This window comes from Labeo rohita, chromosome 14, assembly GCF_022985175.1.
Source record: "Labeo rohita strain BAU-BD-2019 chromosome 14, IGBB_LRoh.1.0, whole genome shotgun sequence".
NCBI classification, from domain to species: domain Eukaryota; kingdom Metazoa; phylum Chordata; class Actinopteri; order Cypriniformes; family Cyprinidae; genus Labeo; species Labeo rohita.
Genome location: NC_066882.1, coordinates 32259558 through 32280605, shown reverse-complemented (window position 1 = coordinate 32280605; position 21048 = coordinate 32259558). Strand labels below are relative to the sequence as shown.

General features: G+C 38.2%; 2 protein-coding genes across 2 annotated transcripts; both read left to right on the top strand.

Annotated features, from left to right (window-relative positions):
• Positions 1 to 2326: 2326 nt before the first annotated feature.
• On the top strand, positions 2327 to 13719 carry hspa9 (heat shock protein 9). The gene is made up of 17 exons (XM_051127155.1): positions 2327 to 2575; positions 3352 to 3410; positions 3498 to 3585; positions 4772 to 4953; positions 5057 to 5181; positions 5262 to 5335; positions 5508 to 5614; positions 6546 to 6708; positions 8496 to 8588; positions 9074 to 9283; positions 9367 to 9594; positions 10351 to 10455; positions 10671 to 10788; positions 11797 to 11891; positions 12032 to 12124; positions 12217 to 12357; positions 12461 to 13719. Exons 1-17 carry the CDS (start codon positions 2492 to 2494, stop codon positions 12542 to 12544), a joined length of 2049 nt encoding a protein of 682 aa, XP_050983112.1. The 5' UTR covers positions 2327 to 2491; the 3' UTR covers positions 12545 to 13719.
• A 1208-nt stretch (positions 13720 to 14927) lies between these two features.
• rhogd (ras homolog gene family, member Gd) lies at positions 14928 to 20511 on the top strand. The gene is made up of 2 exons (XM_051127157.1): positions 14928 to 15043; positions 18017 to 20511. Exon 2 carries the CDS (start codon positions 18042 to 18044, stop codon positions 18615 to 18617), a length of 576 nt encoding a protein of 191 aa, XP_050983114.1. The 5' UTR covers positions 14928 to 15043; positions 18017 to 18041; the 3' UTR covers positions 18618 to 20511.
• The last annotated feature ends 537 nt before the right edge of the window (positions 20512 to 21048 follow it).

The window sequence follows — 21048 nt, the reverse complement described above, 5'->3', positions numbered from 1 at the left end:
ATTACGTTATTTTGTCAGTATATCCTTGAGTTCCTTTTTCTTCCTTTTATTCTGATTTTAAAGTGCTTGTGGCTGATCATTGGGGCTGTTGGAATGGGAGAAGGGAACTCCAACACTCACTCCTCTACAACCCTAGAATGGAGCAGGTCGTAACAAAAGAAACATTTAAACAACCCAAGCTATGTGGAACAGCGTGCATGTATTTCTGACTACAACACTCTGTTCTCTGTGACTGAATTCGAGCTGTACACTTTTTACTGTCAAGACTTAGAAACTCTTTTGTACAGCCTCAAAAAGGGAACTGCACTTCTTGGGATTCTCAGTGTAGGGAGTGTAAAGCAGAGTGAAGAGAAAGTGCATCCCTCTAGTCTTCCTCTCCACATCACCACCAAGACAAAATGATGACAATAATAATGTTACAAAACTGTTCTGAGACTACAGCTTGAGGATCCAAATGCAGCATTTATTAAAGGGTAATGCAAAGCTGTAGTCCAATAAACAGGCAAGAGGCCATAAACACAGGGTAAACAGTACAACACAAAACACCAGGCAGGAAATTCAGGCTAACAGGCTAATCCAGACAACAGGCAACGGTTAAAACCATAGAACTGATAGTCAATAGTGCAAAATGCATTAGTAACATACAAAACTTCACAAGGACACAGAGATATGCACAGAGTATAAATAGGGAGAGAGAAACGGGATAACAGGGTAACAAGGGGGAAGAGCTAATTAAACACCATAGAAACCATTAAGGGGAACCTTAGAGACAAACAAGGCAGAGGGGCAAAGAGGAGAGACCGGGCAAAGAATTGTGGGAAATGGAGTCCAGGATGGAATGGCAATGGAGTAGGGAGGGGTGCCCTCTAGTGGATGTGAAGGGCACTTGATTTGACAAACTTTTGAATGAATTCCATTACAAAAACAGGTTAAAAAAGAAACCCAAAATTTAGTATTGTCCTCTTAATAACAAGTGTATGACCCTTTATCAAATAACAAAAAGATCCTTGAACATTTAAATATAATAAGACAAAAAAAAGTTACAAATATGTATATATATATATATATATATAGATCTTTATATGTATGTATTTTTACTGTTCTGGACTATGTTAGTCCCGATTAAAATGTGATACGTATAGGCTACTTATAAGTGTAAACAAATGTCTGTGTCTATAAATACGTGGTATTGTTTGATTAACATTATTGCGAATACAAAAAGCTGAACGAGTGTTGTAGCCTACTGTAATTACTTGGATTTTTCGCAACAATGAAGAGTGCTAGAGAAGGCTGCTTTGTTTTAAGGCAGGGGTCACCAGACTCTGTCCTGGAGGGCCGGTGTCCTGCAGAGTTTAGCTCCAACCATAATCAAACACACCTTACCAACTAATCAAAGTCTTACTAGGTATAACTGAAACTGTGTTAAGGCAAGTTGGAGCTTAACTCTGCAGGACATCGGCCCTCCAAGACAGAGTCTGGTGAGCCCCGTTTTAAGGGGTAACAGTTTTTGCTTTTCCATAAGAACACCTACTGTCAGAGAGGGAATCTGCATTTAATTCATCATTTCATTCAAATTCATCTTATAACCTGAGTGTGTGCTGAATGTTGTCTGAACTGAGAATCACATAATTCTGATGCCTGTAAGAGAGAAAAGGGACCAAAAGAAACTTTTTATGAAACTTCATATTAGTTTATTGAAGAACAAGTGAAAAAAGGCTTGGTTTGTAAATTCACATCAATGAATGTGAAATGTGACTAATATAGTAATATAATATGACAATATTATTTATTCAATAATAATATTTCAATACATAATTACAAATTTTAACATGAATTTTAATATTAGTTGAGACTAAAATAACATTCAGGGGTAATTTTTCAGTTCCTTTAAAAAGATAGAGAAGAGGTGTGAATTTGCATTTGTTAATGTAAAGTTGATATTTATAATTAAATTAATAATAAAAATATATATTTTCTTTTTTAGGATCTGAATCCTAATACCCAAATTTAATGTTTACCCCGGCAGAATGTAATAATGACATTAATTGCATGAGAGCGCAATATGATGTAATGACTACGAAACATTTTGGTATGACCTTCAGGATTGTAGTCTTTGACGTCTACATATATGCCTTATTTACTCTGTCATTCAAAAATTATTTAATCGTGTGTTTGACTCATATGAATATCACTTTAGACAACAATAGCATATAATACACAGTGAACAACTGCATTAAACAACACTGTTATTTAAAATGAAAACGGAATGTCAAATTCTGTTCAGGCGCTCCGTGAGCTGCTATGAGGTCCTTCTGAACGCCATGTGGTGTTGGATAATTCTAGAAGAGCGTCGGTGAGACTTCAGTGCGAGCGCTACTGACAGCACAGGGCCTGAGATTGACCCGCCAGAGTTCATTTCTTTGACATTCAGCTGCTTTACAAAAAGCTCTTCTCAGCGTTCATCTGAATTTAGCCATCAAATAAGTCAAAGATGTTGTCTGCGGCGAGAACAGCGGTGAGGAGTGTGTCGTGCTCTCAGAAATCCTGCAGCAGTGTGTCTGATCTCATCAAGAAGGTGAGCGACTTCTGCACTAACACTGAGTGATCTTAAAGAGTGCTGGCAGATTGGTTGTGTAGTAGAGGTGTTGGTTCGTGTCTGTGTGTCGTTCTCACGTTTGTTCGCGTTCACTGCGTGATCCGGGCTGTAGTTTGCAGTGCGCGGGGCTGGTGCTGGGATCTGTTGAATATGTGTTAATGACATTTGGCTGACGTGATTTGTAGTAAGTTGATGTAGTAGTACACATAATATAAATCTGTCAGAATCATGAAAACGGTGTAAAGCGAAGCTTTAGATGAATTATTTGCCCCACGCGTTTGGAAAGGCCCGGTCGTTCATGTGATCAGCCTCCTCTCTGCTTTGCGACAAATTATGTAACGTTAAGTGGTTTAAGAGATATGATGATGAATTATAAAGAATAGCTGTTATACCTTCTGGACAGTGTTTTTCCATGTGTGAATAGTAGTGTAGGTCATTCATTGGTGTGTGTGAATGACCTTCATCAAGTGTCCTGAAGCATCCTGACTGGGTTCTGAGATGAGCTAACCTGCATCTCTGTGTTTTACTGTTAAACTACTTATTCATAAGTGATACGTTCTGCATATTTGAAGTGATGTTGCTATTATGGCAAATTATCATTGACTGAAGAGAATCACGTGGATTGTATGGCATTAAACCACATGGTCAGACTTAGCTTTGACTTACAGCATGTTATGACTTACTGCACTACAGCCTTTCATATTGCCTTTTCCTCTTTTTGTTTCATATTTTGACCTTTTTTCTGGTTTTGTTAGGCTTGTTGGAATGGATTGACACAACAGACTCTTCAGACCACAGCCAGACGTCATTATGCGTGAGTATTAACGGGTTTGTTAAGAACGTGACCGTTGATCATTGAAGGTCTGTGAGCGAGTGTGTGAGCTGACGGATGGTGTTTCAGGTCGGAGGCGATCAGAGGCGCCGTCATTGGCATTGACCTGGGAACCACCAACTCCTGCGTGGCTGTGATGGAGGGAAAACAAGCAAAGGTGAGCTAGAACTCATGTTGCTCACATTTAGTGGTTAAAACCTAGGCCTGGCAACCAAACAGATGAATGAGCTGTCAGCAATTCATCCTTCATCAGATGCTTGATATTAACCTCAACACAAGATGTTCACAAATATGTAGCGCGTATGTTTCAGCTCTTACGGGCCTTGTGAGTAAAGTAAACACCAAACTAAAACACCAGGGAAAAGTTTTTGCAGACTGTGACTAAGGACACATTTAATTCAAGGTGAATGAAATTGGAGCTGTATGGATGATCAACATCACATTCTTGAGACATGGGACACAGCTTTACCTGCCTGGAGTGTTTAAAATTAATCAGAGATGATCACTGCACATGTGTTATAACTGGAGAAGATATTTAAACCCCCACAATCAGAGCTTTTCTCTGAAATTAGTGACCCTGGACCACAAAACCAGTCATAAGGGTCAATTCTTTGAAATTGAGATTTATACATCAATTGAAAGCTGAATAAATTCGCTTTCCATTGATGAATGGTTTGTTAGGATAGGGCAGGGTCGAGATACAGCTATTTGAAAATCTGTAATCTGAATGCAAAAAATCGAAATATTGAGAAAATCACCTTTAAAGTTGTCCAAATGCATATTACTAATTAAAAAAAAGTTTAATTAGAAAATTACAAAAAAGTTTAGATATATTTATGGTAGGAAATTTACAAAATATCTTCATGGAACATGATCTTTATTTAATATCCTAATGATTTTTGGCAAAAAAAAAAAAAAAAAAAAAAAAAGAAATACTTTTGACCCATTCAATGTATTTTTGGCAATTGATACAAATATACCTGTGCTACTTAAGACTGGTTTTGTGGTCCTCGGTCATATTAATGCATTTTCTGGCCAGTGGTTTACTTGATCTTCCCAACCTGGCAACCAATGTACACATTCTCTCTCTACATTATGCATAAAGCGCTGATGATCTGAAAACTATGAGCAAATGGAAGATGTTCAGATTCTGCTGTAAAACAGCTCTGTTGTTCAGCTCTAGTCGGTTCATCGTTGTTTCAGTTCAGATCAATAATAGTTTGAAGTTCATTCATGTTGAACAGAGTTCAATTCGCCTGTAAGTCACTGCTACTGCTGTCTGCCTGAGACTGATGTTCAGTGAATAAGCAGTTGAACTGAGTCGTGTTATGTTATGGTAACAGGTCCTGGAGAATGCAGAGGGAGCAAGGACGACTCCGTCAGTGGTGGCCTTCACGGCTGATGGAGAGAGACTCGTGGGAATGCCGGCCAAACGCCAGGCTGTCACCAACCCCAACAACACTCTCTACGCTACTAAACGTCTGATTGGACGCCGCTACGACGACCCTGAAGTTCAAAAAGATTTGTACGGTTCCTTTTTTAAAATTTATGTCCATATATATTGATTGTTAATTCTTTGATTTATTCGTTGTGTTCAACTAAATGCTGAACTTTGCTGTAATTGACAGGAAAAATGTGCCCTATAAGATCGTGCGTGCCTCTAATGGAGACGCCTGGCTGGAAGCCCACGGTAAACTGTACTCGCCCAGTCAGGCCGGAGCCTTTGTCCTCATGAAGATGAAGGAAACCGCAGGTCAGTTTGTCTGCCTGAACAAAACACTCCTAAAACAAATGATCAACAGCTGCAACAAACCACTGTTTGTCTGTTTTCAGAGAGCTACCTGGGTCATACGGTGAAGAACGCTGTTATTACAGTACCTGCTTACTTCAATGACTCTCAGAGACAGGTGTGACACACATTCACTGTCTGATTTCACTTTCTACTAGATTAACTAAACTGTTTATGCATATGTGAGTTCTCATTATTTGCTCATGCGGAGAACATTGTGAGCCAGCTTTGATTTACCAAATCTATGTCTGTTTTTAATTGACTGTCTTTAATATCTTATTTGTCTATAGGCGACGAAGGATGCTGGACAGATTGCAGGTTTAAATGTGCTGCGTGTTATTAATGAGCCGACAGCTGCTGCTTTAGCATACGGACTGGACAAGACTCAGGACAAAGTGTAAGTATTAGATATGCATACTACATACCAATATAGTTAGGGATTCTCAATACCGCTTTATGTTTGCTGATACTGCAGCCTGGAGTGTCAATGAGTCTGTAGACCATTAAACCAATTCACTCAGAAACGCTCATTGTATGTATTGCCATGATGTAAATGTTAGAACAAATAATACATGCTAAATATTAATTATTGATGTAAGATATTTTGATGGTAGCTGGAGTTGGATGTGGATGTAAACTTATTTACATTAACAAAGACATGGGTAAAAACTGTTAAAGCTTTAATTTTATAGGGTAAAATTATAGGGTGACTTGAGTTAGGACTGTAGTCTTATTAAAATTACCTGTTGGTTTCCTATAGTGTCATTTATTTGTATATCATAACACCATAAAATCACACTTTGCATCTCCCCAACATGGACAAGAAGTAACTGCACAGTTGCTGTGTTATTTATGAGAAACAGTAGCCTAAGTGCATTTAGTATAAATACAAATGCACAGAAACTGCTATAGCTCATTAACAAAAATGCTGTGAGTATATTACATTTCTCTTTTAGTATGTTTGTATTAATAAGTATGTCTACATAAATAATAAAATAAAAAAAAAAAAAAAAAAATCCCGTTTTTATGATATAATACTATAGTTGCTGTTAGTGATACTGCAGTAAATTCATAAATCCAAAACGAATTTGTGGTGGAACCATTTAGTCACACACTGAGGGAAAAAAATTGCATAATGCAGCAATTTAGTCTCAGTCTGGAGCCCTGTGTCGTCTTATAGTTAGTCATGGTGAATCTGGCCAATGACATGCTCTTAGTAAAAAAAAACAATGACATCGCCTGAAAAGTCTTTATACTTCTGCATGTTGTTTGACATGATATTGTGTGCTTTGACTTCGTTCAAAAGAATATTACTGTCGTCTTCCTAGAATTGCTGTCTATGATCTCGGTGGTGGGACGTTTGATATCTCTGTCCTGGAGATCCAGAAGGGTGTTTTCGAGGTGAAATCCACCAATGGAGACACATTCTTGGGCGGTGAAGATTTCGATCAGCATCTTCTCAGACATATAGTGAAGGAGTTCAAGAGAGAGGTTTGTTTGTGTCCGTCCTCCCAAAAAACAAACTTGTGTGTATTTATTAGTGCAACAATTAGCAAATGAGGCCTATAATAACAATATTTTAATAATAATATCAGTTGATACCATTTGTTTATTTGTAAAGGCTTATGAAACCCCCATCATTCAGCTCAAGTCTTTACATTTTGTAAAATTTTAAGTTATGTTTAAAAACAGTTGTTACTATCAAAGATTACAGCTTGAGACCGATTGCAACAGTGATGGACACAATGATAAGAGAAATATATCCATTACTTGTCAATTAAATATCATTTAAGAAAAAAAATAGTCTAGGTTCTAATTTGCTCAGAACTGGCCAAAGATCATCTGTGTACTGTTAATTTTAACCCTCATTATAGAATGCAAAAACTATTAATACGTTGACTGCAGTGAGTTGTTGGTAATTAATACATTTTTACAGATGTGTTTAACTGAAATAACTTCTCATAAGCAGGCAGCAAAGCTTGCTTAGATAATAGAGTACAGTTTTTCTCAGTCGCTTTGGTGCATTTCTCACAACACTATTTACATTTGCACAACAGTTAATGCATTTCTCAAAACAATTAGTACAAACTGCAAAACCTAGCTGATAACCTGCAAAAGCGTGTCACTTGCTCAAAATGGATAGCTCATTCCTCAAAAGCAAGTATTCATGTCAATGAAATGTCAGTGTCATCAAGATGAAAAGTCCTGACACCATTGTTTATGAACAAGATAGTCAAATGGCTTTGTCATGTTTTCATTATGACAGTTTACTCTGTAAATTTTTTCCAGTGCAAAAAAGTCCGATTTTGGTGACACTTCCCGAAAGTGCTCAAGACAGCACTATACTATTTGCACAGCCATTTGAAAACTACAGTAAAGTTAGACATTACTGTATTTAGTGAGGTATCTGAGTACAAGACACTGAATATGTATGTTTCACATTTTTACTGCATATGCTCTTTGCAGTTCTAATTTATTCAAAGCATTGTGCAAACGAATAAATACACCCTTATTTACAACAAACATAAACTCCCTTTGGGTAGAGCTGTGCACAACTGTAAACAATATTGCAGTACATATTGGAACTGAACCTACAACATACATAGGTCTGTAAATCATTCATGCACATTTGCAGAAATTGTTCAATTTAGAAGACATTTTTAGGAATAAAAAGATTTAAAATTTTTTATAAAATTTGCTTGACAGATTTTGACAACTAGTTCAACATTTTTGTATGTAATGACTCAAGCAATGAAATGAGGACTATTAGTTTTATATGGAATGACTATTCAGCATTCACAAGTTTAGTTAATTTTGACTGACATGACATAAGCAAATGATAATGTTATAAAACAGCAGAGAGTTGTATGAAAGCAATTGATGCATGTCCAAAAGCATTTGCAATTTGTTGGAAGGAATGAGAAACTGCTACTATGATGTGCACAAATGACTAAATGTTGTGGAGGTTGAAGTAAATGTTGTGCAAATGTAAATAGTGTTGTGAGAAATGCACCAAAGCGACTGAGAAAAACTGTAATATAGATGACTGATTTGAATTGTTTAATTCTGCATAATTAATGGCATTTCATTTGGCATGATTGATTAGTTGCTCTTAAAACACATTAGTAGAGGACCGCATGAATGCTTTGCAGGATTTTTGGCAGTGCGTTTAGGTATGATGGAAAGCTGTCAGATGGTTAGTGCTGCTTGTTGATCTCTGGTGAGCTGGTCTGATGTGGTTTATGTGTGGTCTGAAGTTGTGTGTCGTGTCATTGCAGTCTGGAGTGGATCTGACCAAAGACAACATGGCACTGCAGAGGGTGAGAGAGGCTGCTGAGAAGGCCAAGTGTGAGCTGTCGTCCTCTCTGCAGGTAAGTGGCTGCTTTATGGATACTGTGAATTCAGATGTACAACACTCTGGTGTACTGATATTCACATACTGTATAGTGGGGAAGTATTTGATTTTGGATGCAGCGTGGGTCTCCAGGAACAGGTTTGAAGAAAACTGATATAAGTGACCCAATCTCTCTGCCTTTGCAGAGATGGAGAATGTGTAGATCAGCATAAATTATGAACAGAGCTGCTGCAAGACACTGAAAGATCACAAGCACATCACACTAAACATTAGTGATTTATATTGCAACCTTTGTGTTTTGTTTTTACAACCATGCATTGTAAAATTAACTGGTGAGTAATGCATTATGCACTACTTTATATTGGCCTGCTGAAGATGTCTCACACATGGCCACTAGATGGTGCTACTAGCTCCTTCAATGCTGTTTAAAGCAACCCATGAATGAACTACATGTATTTGAAGACTGTTTTAGTAACTGTATTGTAATATTTCTGCACACAGACGGACATCAACCTGCCGTACCTGACGATGGACGCCTCTGGTCCCAAACACTTGAACATGAAGCTCACCCGTGCTCAGTTTGAGGGCATAGTTGCGGATCTGATCCGCAGGACCGTGGCGCCCTGTCAGAAGGCCATGCAGGACGCAGAGGTCTCCAAGAGTGACATTGGAGAAGTGCTGCTGGTCGGAGGAATGACCCGAATGCCGAAGGTAAGGGTCGAACCGGAACTGAAAGAGATTCTGATGAAATCCTCAAGCAAAGCGTCTTCATTCCTGCACGTGTCCGTCCTCAGGTCCAGCAGACGGTTCAGGATCTGTTCGGTCGAGCTCCCAGTAAGTCCGTGAACCCAGATGAAGCCGTGGCCATCGGAGCGGCCATCCAGGGAGGAGTTCTGGCTGGAGACGTGACCGACGTGCTGCTGCTGGACGTCACTCCTCTGTCTCTGGGCATTGAGACTCTGGGAGGAGTCTTCACCAAACTCATCAACAGAAACACGACCATTCCTACCAAGAAGAGCCAGGTAGGATAATAAAGCAGTAGGATCTTGTGATTTAAAATTGCAAAAACAGACTAATGTTTGTTTTGTTGAGCAAACTGCTTTGGGAAGAAATGAGCACCAATTCTTTTTGTTAAAATTTGAGGCAACTAAGAACATCACAGACTAAACTTCATGATTGCACATGTGAGTTTGTGTGGACTAGGGCTGATATGTCCACAACATTCAATTAAGCAGCAGTGTGAATAATGTGTTTTATTTAAAGCTTTTTTTCCCTCAAACCTTGTCTTGCTTCTTGCAAGTGTGCATTCTAGTAAGATGGATGTTGTCACTGAATTAAGTCTCACTATCAGACGTGGCTTTCAGTATCACCTTTATTGAAACTGAGGGTTGGTTCACCAAAAAAGGAATACTCATAAAACTCATTTTGTTCATCTTTGAAACACAAATGAGGGTATTTAATGAAACCTGAGAGATTTCTGTTCAGTTCACCAGAACTTGGATGCTTCAAAAAGTTCACAAAAATATGATAAATGGAATCCAAATGAATTAAGCAGTTTAAATCAAATCATCTGAAGAGACATTATTTTTTGTATGATAAACAGATTTAATAAATGCTTTTATACCCATAAATATTGATCAGTGGACATAATAATTATTGGTAATATAAGATATATTGGCAAAAGGCTAAAATGTCCCACGTATGTATGTCACAAATATGTGTTGCTCTGCTTTAATGTATTCATATGGATTGATATTAACATTGGTTGTGTTTCTCAGGTTTTCTCTACCGCCGCTGATGGACAGACTCAAGTAGAGATCAAGGTTTGTCAGGGAGAGCGAGAGATGGCTGCAGACAACAAGCTTCTGGGACAGTTCACCCTGGTATGAGCTCTGGGACAGAACACATTTACATGCAGGTTTCCATTATGCATTTAGTAGACACTTTCAGCCACAGCAACTTACAAAAGAAGAACTGAGCAATTTGTCAAAGAGCAAACAATATTTATAATACACATTACACAGCTAAATTAGGAAGCAAGTTCAAGAATGAATGTGTTTTTTCATGTCCACTCATGGTGTTTCTGTGTGCTGAACAGGTGGGCATCCCTCCGGCTCCTCGTGGTGTTCCTCAGATTGAAGTCACCTTTGATATCGACGCTAACGGGATCGTTCACGTCTCTGCTAAAGACAAGGGCACCGGCCGAGAACAGCAGAGTAAGTCGAGACAAAAATCAGCTGCAATCTAAATCAATGATACATGTTATTTCCAAATGAAAAATCAACCTTTTTAAATCTTTTATTAAAATAAAATGTGCACCACCTCTGAAATGACTTATGTTATGGGGTTATTGGTTAATGTTAACCAGAAAAAATTCATGCAATTCAAAAAGAAAATACTTTTTTCGCTTATTTGTTATTAAAACAAAACCCCCCCGCACAAAACTAGCGAGCTAAGCCAGTAGTAGTACTGACAATGTGTAAACATGGCTGAAGACGAGAAAAGATGAACCGAATCAATTGAGTGAGTCATTTACGATGGAACCGCTCTGATTGATTCACACATGTGACTTTGATTAATCATTTCAGCTGATTTACTAGCAAAAAAAATAAATAAATAAAACACAATCAAAACAGACCAAATTGAAATCATTTTTTCATTTTGACGTTACTTTTAACTATTTTAAAAAGTGCGTAGTGATGGGTGAAACTCTGCATCAGTTAAACCATTGTCGCAAAGTGATTCACTTTCGAAGTTTCAAAATGCTCCAATTGGGTCACGTATCTCAAATATTTTCAGAATTCTAATATTTTCGGATTTTTTTTTTCACACATCACAAATATTTTCTGATTCGCAAATATTTTCAGACTTCAGATTGTACATCACGAATCATTTGATTTAGATTGGAACTTTGCATATTGCAAATTATTTGATTCAGATCAGGACTTTGGAGCTGGTTCGCGAATCTTTTGCTTCACATTAAAATTAACTGTGGTTTTAATTTGAAAGAGATGTGAGATCTCTAATCTCTGAAGTCCTTGAAAATCAAAAAAGTAATGCTTAAAGTCCTTGAAAGACCTGGAATTTAATTTTACAGTATCTGTACGAACCCTGTTTCTAGCATGTAGTGTCCAAACTCTTTTACAGTCCCAAAAAATGTTACATTTAAGTTGTCTTTTGTGAAAAACATTGATCTCATGCATGTTATTGCACATTTCATTCAGTTGTCATCCAGTCATCTGGTGGCCTCAGCAAAGACGACATCGAAAACATGATCAAGAACGCTGAGAAGTACGCAGAGGAGGACAGGAGACGGAAGGTAGCGTCTGTTAATATCTGCAGATGATTCAGAATCACAGCTCTGCAAATATGTGATGTCACTAGCAGAAATTGTTCTGACAAAGTCTGATTTGTCGCATTTAAAACCTGTTTGAACATCTAAACTGATTTTGATTGAAGGATCGTGTGGAAGCCGTCAACATGGCCGAGGGCATCGTTCACGACACAGAGTCAAAGATGGAGGAGTTTAAGGATCAGCTGCCCGCCGACGAGGTCTGACACTACAGCTGTCTGATTATCAGTCTGAAGAGCTCAAAACAGTGTTTTAGATGAGATGTGTGAACATTTGTGATCTCTTTCCGCAGTGCAACAAACTGAAGGAGGAGATCGCTAAAGTACAAGATCTGCTCTCACGGAAAGACACGGAGACGGGAGAAAACATCAAACAAGCAGCCACAAACCTGCAGCAGGCCTCGCTCAAACTCTTTGAGATGGCATACAAGAAGGTAACCTTTTGTGAACATTGCATCTTTTACGTTTGATACATTATTATTTTTGTGCAGTCTGTCTGCTGATGATTGAAACACTGACACTGTGTGTGCTGGACAGATGGCGTCAGAGAGAGAAGGCAGCAGCGGCTCCAGCTCCGGCTCCGGAGGAGAAACGGGAGAGAAGAAGGAGGGCCAGCAGTAAAGCCTGAGCACTTGAGTTTGTTTGGACTGAATGGTTGGGGAGCATCAGCGTGTTTCCCTGAGCAGCATACACACCTTATTCTCACACATACTGTGTTTCTGGCAGAAAATTCTACGAAACGATATTGTCATGGCTCCTCGTCCACCTCCCGTAATGTCTAGAAGTTCTAATTCAGTTATTGTGTCTGCTGAAAGTCATCTGCATCGGTCTTGAAGCGAAATGTGCAATGCAGTCTTTGATTTGCCATCTGAGGTTTAAGGTGAGCGCGTGTGTGATCATAGACATGACTCTAGCCATTCAGACATGCATTCCTGCCTGCGGGCGCTGTGTGATGTGATGTTTGTCAAGATATCTTCATTAAGTGTGTAATTTAACTTTTGATTTGGATTTGAGAATGAATGAGGCTGAATGTGTGGCTGAACGGCTTCAGGATGTCTATATCTGCAGTGAGTGTTTATAAAATCAGGACTTCATTGTTTCAAGACACTGTGGTTTAATATTTAAATGGCATAATTTCAGTTCTGCTCATTTGTAAGCTTGTGTACTTGTTTGAGCTGAGAGGATGAAAATACGAATGATAAACTCTGTAGAACAGCTGATGTGGAATTGATAGTCTGATTGTCATTTTTGCTGATCATACCAGCATTGTGAATCAGAGAGCGCACGTCTACAACAGTACAACTGAATGTCCTTTCAGAACATGCATCTCCAGGACAGAGAGATGTTGAAGCAGACGGGAGGAGTGAATGGATGTGCATTTGGGAGACATTTGAATTACACAGTAAAGGGTAGTTGAGGTGAATTCATCTGATCTACCTTTGCTAATGATTTCAGCTTGTTTTATTTAAATCGGCGATTGTGTTGTGTGTGCTGTTATGGGCGATTGTGAAAGCAAATCTCTTGTCTCTGTCTCATCTGAAGGTTTATGTTCTTTCTGTCTGTGTGTTTGTCTCATAACAGCACAATACAACACCGAGCCGTCTCCTCTCTGCTTTTCTACATATGACTTTCTGGTTCATTAAAGAAGAATCTCCTGTAACGACAATAGCTCTGTACAAAAGCTGATGTCTGTTGAAAATGTTAAATGTTCATTATGGAATTAAATGATTTAATAGGTTTAAAGAAAGTAATATTCCAATGCCGTCTTTTATAATAAAATTGTGTTTGAACTCGTATTTGTTTGTTTTGTTTTTTTATGCCAAGTAGTCTTTGTATTTTGAGTTTCTCAGCAAATACTCTTTGCTCTCAGTCAGGCACCTGAACAAAAGTGTGCCGTGTTCGAGGAGCTCCAGGATCATAATTGGGAAAGAGAGGTTTAAAGCATTACTTACAGCTAACGTAATAGCGTGCAGTCTGGGCATCAGGTGTCCTGAAATTGCATGGGTTATAATCAAAATTAATCCTCTGTACTCTGTAATCAAATGTTAAATTAACCATTTTTGTCAGCTGAACCCCTCTGATGTAAAATTGAAGTACTTGAAAAAGTACTCCCTGAGGTTTTAATGTAATATTTTAATATTAACAATGTATTTGCATATAATTTATAACTTGGAAAAAATGAGATAAAGACAAATATATATTACTTTACTAATAAAAGCAACTGTACTTTTAGAATAATTGTTTAATTTATTCATACATTTAATTTTATGATTCTGATATGCCTAAAGTTCTTCACTTTAGGTCATTCTTCAGGTAAAATGCTGAACAATGTTGGAAATAGTAATAATCTCAAAACAATGTAATAATGTGAAATAATGTGAAAATGAGATTTTTGAGTGAAAAATAGCTTGTTTAATCCATTTGTTGCATAATATTGTTTTATGAAGTTAACAGGCTTGAAAAATAGTAACCTCTTATGTGGATTATTTTACTGTTTTGTTTCTTTAAAGGTCTGGATTTTTTTATTTATTTAATTTTATTGAAAGAAGTCTCTTTTGCTCACCAAGGCTGCATTTATTTGATCAAAAATACAGTAAAAATTGTAAAATATTAGTAAAATTTAAAATAGCTGGTTTCAAAGTGACTGTTAAAATGTAATTTATTTCTGTGATCAAAGCTGAATTTTCAGCATCAATTACTCCAGTCTTCATTGTCACATGATCCTCCAGAAATCATTCTAATATGCTGATTTGCATATGCATCTCAAAAAATATTTCTGATTATTATCAATATTGAAAACAGTTGCGCTGCCCAATATTTTCGTGAAAACTCTGATACATTTTATTTTTTAGGAATCTTTGATGAATTGAAAGTTCAAAAGAACAACATTTATGTGAAACATACATGTTTTGAAATATTATAATTTGTCGCAGACGCAACTTTTAAATCTGAGCTACTGGAGTTCTTTCTAACGAGGGTTCAAGAAAGATCTATGGTCGAGTGCCGAACTTTTATTTTGAAGCGGTGTTTACTGCGCCTTTCGTAAGGTCACGGTGTCTGCGCTCACGCCAACACGGTTTTGAACGCTAGTCGGAGAGGAGCGCGAGGATTTCAGAGGCGGTGAGAACTTCTTCAAACTCATTTCATAAGTTTTATTATCGTGTTATGGCCTTACGTGAGGACTCGTGTTTGTTCTGATGTGCATTTGCTGTGTAAAACACATGTTATGGGTGTGAAAAAATACAGGAAATAGTTGTTGTCACTGGGCGCGCTCAGCAACTCCATGTCAAATCTCATAATGTGTGGCTGAAGCGCGACCGACGCGTCAAAACTACAGCCTGCTGCTGTTATTATTATTATTATTATTACTACTATTATTATTATTATTATTATTATTATTATTGTTATTATCATCATCACATGAAAAGTGCGTTCGTAGCGTGATAGTTTGACATAAATTAGCAAAGCATCCTCACACACCCTACAGTAGTGAAACTAAAAACAGTATTACCCGTAATAACGATAAGACAATAATTAACGTACAGTTATTACTACGTCACATTACAGTAAACTGCTCGTTATTCTAAAGTTTTGAATGTTATAACGGGGGAGTATCGTTAGTGCTTTTGTGTCGTGTGAGTGTGGACGGTGTTGGAACAGTCACTGCTAACAGCAGCTAAGCAATGTCACAGTCAGAAAAAGCTGTTTCCACAATTAATAAAGTGTTAAATTCCCTAACATTAACACGTAGTTAATAACACGTGCTGTTGTGTTAATTAAAGAACTTGAATATGAATATGAATATGAGACTTGTTATTTAACTTATTAAGTAGTTAATAAGCTAATCTAGCGGCTAGCATTAGCAGCTTCCGCAATAACAGTCTGTCAGAGACATCATGACACTTCACACACCTGAGAGTCTGATCAATCCGATAAAGTCTCTCTTTAAGTTACAGGTTGCAGGTTTCAGAGCGGTTTAGTGATCCGGTTTCTGATTCCTGTCATGCTCAAACTTCCCCTTTGCGAAAGAATCATGTAAGGAATGAAATACGACAGGATTTTTGTTGTAAACATTCCTGAATTCAATTTTTTTGATTCCATCATGATTATCAAATTATGATAACGGTATCTTTGACGATCCTGGAAACATTTATTCAGAATTTCTTTTTGCTGTGATTTAAAACACAAGGTCAGTTTGGTTTTCTCAATGTAAACCTTTTATTCTATGAATTCTTCATAGTAAAGCATAAATACATCTAAAGTTACAACTTAATTACAGCTCTTAGAAAAATTCTAAAAAAAAATTGTTTTTTTTTTGGTTCATATTGTTTGTTATAAATTAATATGTGATATTTAAAAAGCTTTTAGCATATTTATGTTAATTTGCTTAAGGTATTTTTTTATGATGGCAGTGCTGATACCAAATAAGAGTTTTTGTCATATGCAAAATAACTGTTTTGTTAGAAATTGTGCTTTCACTTTTCTTAGGCAAAGAACAAAGTATATGAGCCATTCTGCAGAACTGGTGCAAACTGTTGCCACAACCAAAAAACACATTTAAAAAGCATTTATAAGTATTCAAATCTTAGATTTGACTAAGATCATTTTATTATCTATTGAAACCTACCATAATATTTAAAATATTAGTAAGATTAATATATATATAAAATCTTAATTTATTGGATACTTTCAATTGGGAGGTGGCTGTCCCGAACCCCAACCCCTAAATTTCAACTTATGAAAATTATATTGAAATAATTTGTGCATTTTATTCCATTGTTTATATATAGTTAAAAATTATAAAGCTTTATGTAAAAAAATGCGTCCCGCATTTCCATGTCACTTCCGAAACAGTGTATGTTTCAGTCCATTGACTGAGACTGATTTTAACTAAACCCATAAATTTATGATCTGGAAATATTCCTCCTCTCTCATAGCTACATGTTGTGAGTAGATAGGTCTCATCATTTTGAGGTAAATGTGTTCAAAAGTCTAAAAAAATCTGTGTGTAACTTTAAGGAACGTCACTACCGAACACCTTTTTTCTGCAGTTATGCACTTTTTTGGGTGTTATTCCATAACATTTCATTTTATGTGTACCACTGTTCAGAACTGTGCATGTTTGAGCTAGGTTTAAAAGTATCTAAAATTGTTGCTTCCGTAACAGTCACTTCTGAAATATTTGGAGTTTCAGTGGTGACATTTTTGGATGTTATTCCATAAAATTATCACTACCGAAACAGTGACACCCGAAACATGTCATCATTGTTTTGGTAGTAGGGCTGCAACGATTAATCGAACGATGTCGTAAGGCGCGTCGAATTCGATTTTGCGGCCGATTTGGCGTGGCTTGTCAGTGCTTTACGGCTCTGTGTATTACTTGCTCTGTGTACTGAACGCACGTGATGGAGCTTTACTACTAATCAACGTACCGGCTTCATTGACTAAACGCGCCTCACACATCGTTCGATTAATCGTTGCAGCCCTATTTGGTAGTGACAAAAGCAAACACATAATCCTTATATTTTGGGGAAATAAACCAAATTTTATTACAATTATGCAAATCTTTTGTATTTTAGTATGTTTTAGTAGTGTTTTAGTGTGCACATTAAAATTCTGTAATGTGATGTGGTCGCTACCAAAAATACTGTCACTGCTGAAACATGGGATGTTTTGTAAAAAATAAACTAATGAATCCTTAACTTTGAAATCAGTATAATCAACGTTTTGCCTTTTACAAAAAAAAATTGAATTCAAAATACAACAAATCTGATAAATCTCACTTAAAATATTGTTAAAACTGTAATTGTTGTTGATTTACCTCTGAAAGCTTTTTAATAAAATAGAAATATATATATATTTACAATGTAGCAAAGTCTTACTAGGTCAATATAACTCTCTGATTAAATTATTATTACTGTGTTTCAGTAGTGACAAATTTTGGAAGAGGACAAATATTCCAAAACGTTCTGAAAATACAATATGAGAATTAACTGGACAATTACTAGAAATGTGTATACATTGCATACATGCAAAATTTTGTGGAAAAAAATTCTGTCGAATGGCCCATATCAGTGTGTTTCTCGACCGCAGGTGCCGCTGCCCGTGAGGACGCAGAATGCAGACCATTAAGTGTGTTGTGGTGGGCGACGGGGCGGTGGGCAAGACGTGCCTCCTCATTTCGTACACGACGAACGCCTTCCCCGAGGAGTACATCCCCACCGTGTTCGACAACTACAGCGCTCAGATGAGCGTGGACGGCCGTACGGTCAGCCTGAACCTGTGGGACACGGCGGGGCAGGAGGAGTACGACCGTCTGCGCACGCTCTCCTACCCGCAAACTAACGTCTTCATCATCTGCTTCTCCATCGGGAGCCCTTCGTCCCAAGCCAACGTGCGCCACAAGTGGCACCCGGAGGTGTCCCACCACTGCCCCAACGTCCCCATCCTGCTGGTGGGCACCAAGCGGGATCTGCGCTCGGATTCGGAGACGGTCAAGAAGTTGAAGGAGCAGGGCATGGCACCCACCAATCACCAGCAGGGCGGCGCTCTGGCCAAGCAGATCGGCGCCGTCAAGTACCTGGAGTGCTCGGCGCTCAAGCAGGAGGGCGTGCGGGAGGTATTCGTGGAGGCCGTGCGCGCCGTGCTCTACCCCGTTACCAAAAAGAACACCAAGAAGTGCGTGCTCTTATAGTCGCACGCCGACGCATATGAACTCGTGAACAAGCTGTGCAGGGGCCCATCCTGGTGTTTGTATCCATCTCTTCTCGCTCTCTCGCTCTCTCAGACTTTCTGATTTCTGTCTCATTCCCTCGCCTGTTTTCTTTGATTAATAACAGTTTGTTGCCAGGTCCACTCGATGAAAGATAGATTAGCAGTGGATTATTTCTACTGTCTTGACTCCTGTTTAGATAAATGTGCAATATAATGAAGACTGAATGAGGTCAGCACATCAGACTTAACGTTTATAGATGTCCCAGCCAAATCTACGGTGTGCCTTCAGAATGATTTTTTTAATGCGCAATATTGTGTTTTATTTGTAGCTGTTTGGCAGGTGGTAAAAAAATGGATTGTTTGGGTTGCACTAACAAATGTGAATTTGCAGGACGCATTTTACTCCAAAATCAGAATTTTTGAAGACCGTTAAGATTTTTAGGGAAACTCCAGTAATGCAAAAAATGTAATTTCCCATAATGCAAGAATGAAAATCTTCCCCAGACACAGTGACTGATTTTTTTTAAATGATTGTTTTCTATATATACAGTACGACAAACAGTCACTCTGTACATTTCCGATTATATTTTACAAATGCAAAAAGTCTTAATGATCCAAAATAGATGTTTTTAATGCCAAATCTGTGATTTTGGGGTTAAATATGACTCGTGTTTTCTTCGATTAACCCATCATCCTGAGAATCGTGCCTTATATGCTTTTCTAAAGGGCTGCGTCCCGCTGCTAAACAAGTATTAGTACTGTTGTCGCGATGGCAGATTTAGGCAGCGGCCCGTGTTTTTCTGTTCAGAGATGGCCAGTCAGGTTACTCTGCATGCCTTACTCGCGTTAACTCTTATCTGCCGCCACGTCGGTGTGATTCTGCCTCTGCGAGAGTCGCTGACCCTTTGTTCTTAGTGAGCGCCTCATTCCTCAGAGCCAACGAACGCCTCGCCAACACCAAAGCTCTGATGTGTCTTTCCAGCCCAAAGACTGAGCAGCAGGCATGCTAATCCGCCGGGGCCATAGTACAAACCCTGCGCGGACGCACGCCAAACCGCGTTCAACGTATACGTGTCTCGTTCAAGGGTGGTTGTTGGGGTTTATGTTATTATTAACCAACGAGTTTCATTTGTGTTTTTGCATGTTCAAAAAGAGGCCCGATGTTGTCTGTATTTCAGTATCCTCATCTCACATACATCAAGATGATTTTCAGTGTTGTCGTTTTGATAGAAGTGTCTTTACATCTCAACGCAGTGAATATGACAGTGAGCTGCAGGCCTTATGGGGGTTTGACGTGACGTTTTAGCTTTCAGAACTGGAAGTCGTGGTTAAACATTTTGCAAAACTGACATGGTGTGGCAACCTGTGACTAGACAGCCAAAGATTTTTTTTTAATCGCCTTGTGTTTTAACTTCTTGCTTTTTCTGAACTGTCTGCCAAACTTGGCCAAAGAGTGCCTTTGGATACAAAGATGTGTTGTAACTGGACTCGTGTTCGCGTGACCAATCTGTCGTTAAACCAGGACAGTGTCTCGACTAATCATTCCTTACTTAGTGTTCAATTCCCAAACTCCATGTAAGTGTTGTGCTGTGTAAGGGAAATGAAATCTGTGCAAGTGCTGATATCACTATTAGGTGTGCTGGTGGTGAATGACGAGCGATTGTGAGAGTCAACTGCTTTCTGTTTCATCTTTCAGAGCGATAGCAGGCAGTTCACGCGCGCGCTGTCTGTGCGTCTATGGTATGTGGTACTACATTTATACACTGGGAACTCGATTTTTTTTGTCAAAATTGCCTTTTTATAACCAAAATAAATTGTATAAATGAACTAACCGTGAAATTATTAAATTATGCTAAATAAATTTTTACACACAGTTTCTTTGTCTTGTGTGATTGAAGTGCAGTGTATTTCTGCCTGAGACAGACAGTGGAGTTGCATCGGTGAGTGAGCAGGATGCCGCCGCCGCTGCTGACATGCTAAATGCATCACATGTTCTTACTTAAGACGGTTTCCGCTGCTGCTGCCGTGCACAAGCCACAACAAAGAGCTGATGGATATCAAAACACGCTGCAAGCAGCTCCAGTGCACACTTTGTTTTACAACAGCATATGGCAGTCCAACACATTGGTTTGAGGTGGCAACTTAAATGCTGCCTGTACTTTGGGCGATGTTCCACACCTTAGCTGCAAAACACTGTTTGTGCTGTGTGTGCTTTTATATTTCATAACTCTAATGCAGATTTAAGTGGTACACTTAATGTAATTTAATAAATAGTTTAATGTCATAGTTTCCACTATGGTTTAGCATCAAAGACACCTAATGTTTTCAGAATGAAATCAGGGTTCCTACACAATTTTCATTTTGAAGTTCCGTACTTTTCCAGACTCATATTTCCAAACCTTTCAGTAGAT